General features: G+C 42.5%; 1 protein-coding gene across 1 annotated transcript in view; it reads right to left on the bottom strand.

Annotated features, from left to right (window-relative positions):
• LOC106938330 (Fc receptor-like A) overlaps positions 1-981 on the bottom strand; it is a gene marked incomplete at its 5' end in the record, with an annotated part of 75125 nt that extends 74144 nt beyond the window's left edge. The window contains 3 exons of the mRNA XM_015020314.1: positions 188-433; positions 507-782; positions 923-981. Of these exons, the coding sequence (XP_014875800.1) occupies positions 188-433; positions 507-782; positions 923-981 (581 nt within the window). The remainder of the gene's footprint in view (positions 1-187; positions 434-506; positions 783-922) is intronic.
• Positions 982-1695: the final 714 nt, after the last annotated feature.

The raw sequence follows: 1695 nt of genomic DNA, 5'->3' as shown, positions 1-1695 counted from the left end.
GGAGCATGAAGAGATGAGACTGGGAGGAAGAGGAAGATGGAGGTGGAGATGAAGGAGAGGGTGGAGAACCAGAAGTGGTTTGAGGATCAGGAGCAGTTGATGGTTGTTCTAAAATAAAGTTTTATTTATTAAATAATTGCTAAATAATTTCTAATGAAAACCAAAGTTAATATTTTCATCCTCTGACCTTCCACAGAGATCCTGCTGGATGGAGACTCTCCCTGACCGCTGATGCTGCACTTATAGAGGCCTTCATCAGATCTCCTCACTGGGTTTAGGGTCAGGTTACCAGTAGTTCCATGACCAATGAAGGAGCCATCTTTATAGAAAGCAGCTGGGAGGTTGTGGGCTGGACTCTTTGCTCTGCAGCTCAGAGTGACGTCATCTCCCTCCATCACAGGGAGGACAGGACTCTGCAGGATCACTGATCCACCTCAACACAGAGACAAACTACAGCATTTCATCCATTTCCACACAGCAACACTAACTCCACAGTCTGATCTTACCAGAGACAGAGAGCTGGATGCTGCTGCTGCTGGAGGATCCAGACATGGACTCACACCAGTACAGGCCAGAGTCTGATGGGTACAAATAGCCGATTTCACAGGTAGAACCAGCTGATCTCCCCCATCCATCTCCACATCGCTTCCTGGTTCCTCTGGTTGTGTTTCTCCTCACAGTTCCTCCATCAGAGCTGTTTTCATCCTCACAGATCAGAGTCACTGATTCTCCTTCAAAGAACTGAGATCTGCTGGGACTCACAGTCAGAGCAGCTGGAGAGACTGAAGAGATTCAATTATTATATCAGTTAAAGCTGAAAAAAATCATATTCATTGATGATCCAAATCAATATTTTTCATTAAATTCTCAAATGACATCTTTAAATGTTTAAAATAATCTTAATGTAACAAAGTTCACCAACCTGGATCTGTAGAGCAGCTCAGCAAGAAGATCAGAACTAGAGAAAAATAAACATTCGTTCTTTATAAACTAAAGCTGAACATGTTGAAAACAATGTTCTCTGAAACTGTGTCATTTTAGACTTTATATTTACTTTAATAGGCCATTTTTACTTTTGACCACATCTTTATTTTTATGCACATTTTCCAACTCCAAGCTGTATAAACTTAAACGCTTATTGAACATAAACATATCAGCTGATGTGTGTTTGCATAGTGAGGGAGATCAACACTCTGTATCACGGTGTGATGATTATTATCAGGTCAAATGGGCCTAAAACAGATTTAAGGGACTCTGAAAAGTCCAAAATGGTAAAAAGTCTTTCAGAGGAAATTAGCACTGTTGAAACCGGGTCATGATCTCAGAACCATCAAACGTTTTGGGTCACAAGAAACATGTTAAGAAAAAAAGACATAAATGAACTGCCAAAGATTAGAGAAGAATCAAACGTGAAGCTACCAGGAATCCATTATCTTCCAGAGCCGTCAGATTCTAGAACTGCAACCTGATGGAGATCCAGAAGTACAAGAAGTTCAGAGACCTGCCAAGGAAAGGAAGGCTGAACTCTGACCCCACTGAGCCAGACACACAGCTGAGACATCAAGACTGGACCAAGACAGATCTGGGTTTTCAAAGGGACTGATGTGATGAGAGACTGATGGACCCATGGAGGATCAGTGCTGGGCACAGAGCTGCACTTTGCATCACACAGCAGCAAGGTGGAGGCGGGGTGCT

Source organism: Poecilia latipinna, unplaced genomic scaffold (genome assembly GCF_001443285.1).
Source record: "Poecilia latipinna isolate Pla-1442-1.1 unplaced genomic scaffold, P_latipinna-1.0 Scaffold2566, whole genome shotgun sequence".
Taxonomy (NCBI): Eukaryota; Metazoa; Chordata; class Actinopteri; order Cyprinodontiformes; family Poeciliidae; genus Poecilia; species Poecilia latipinna.
Note: the sequence above shows the minus strand (reverse complement) of the source record. Positions and strands in the feature narration are given on the sequence as shown.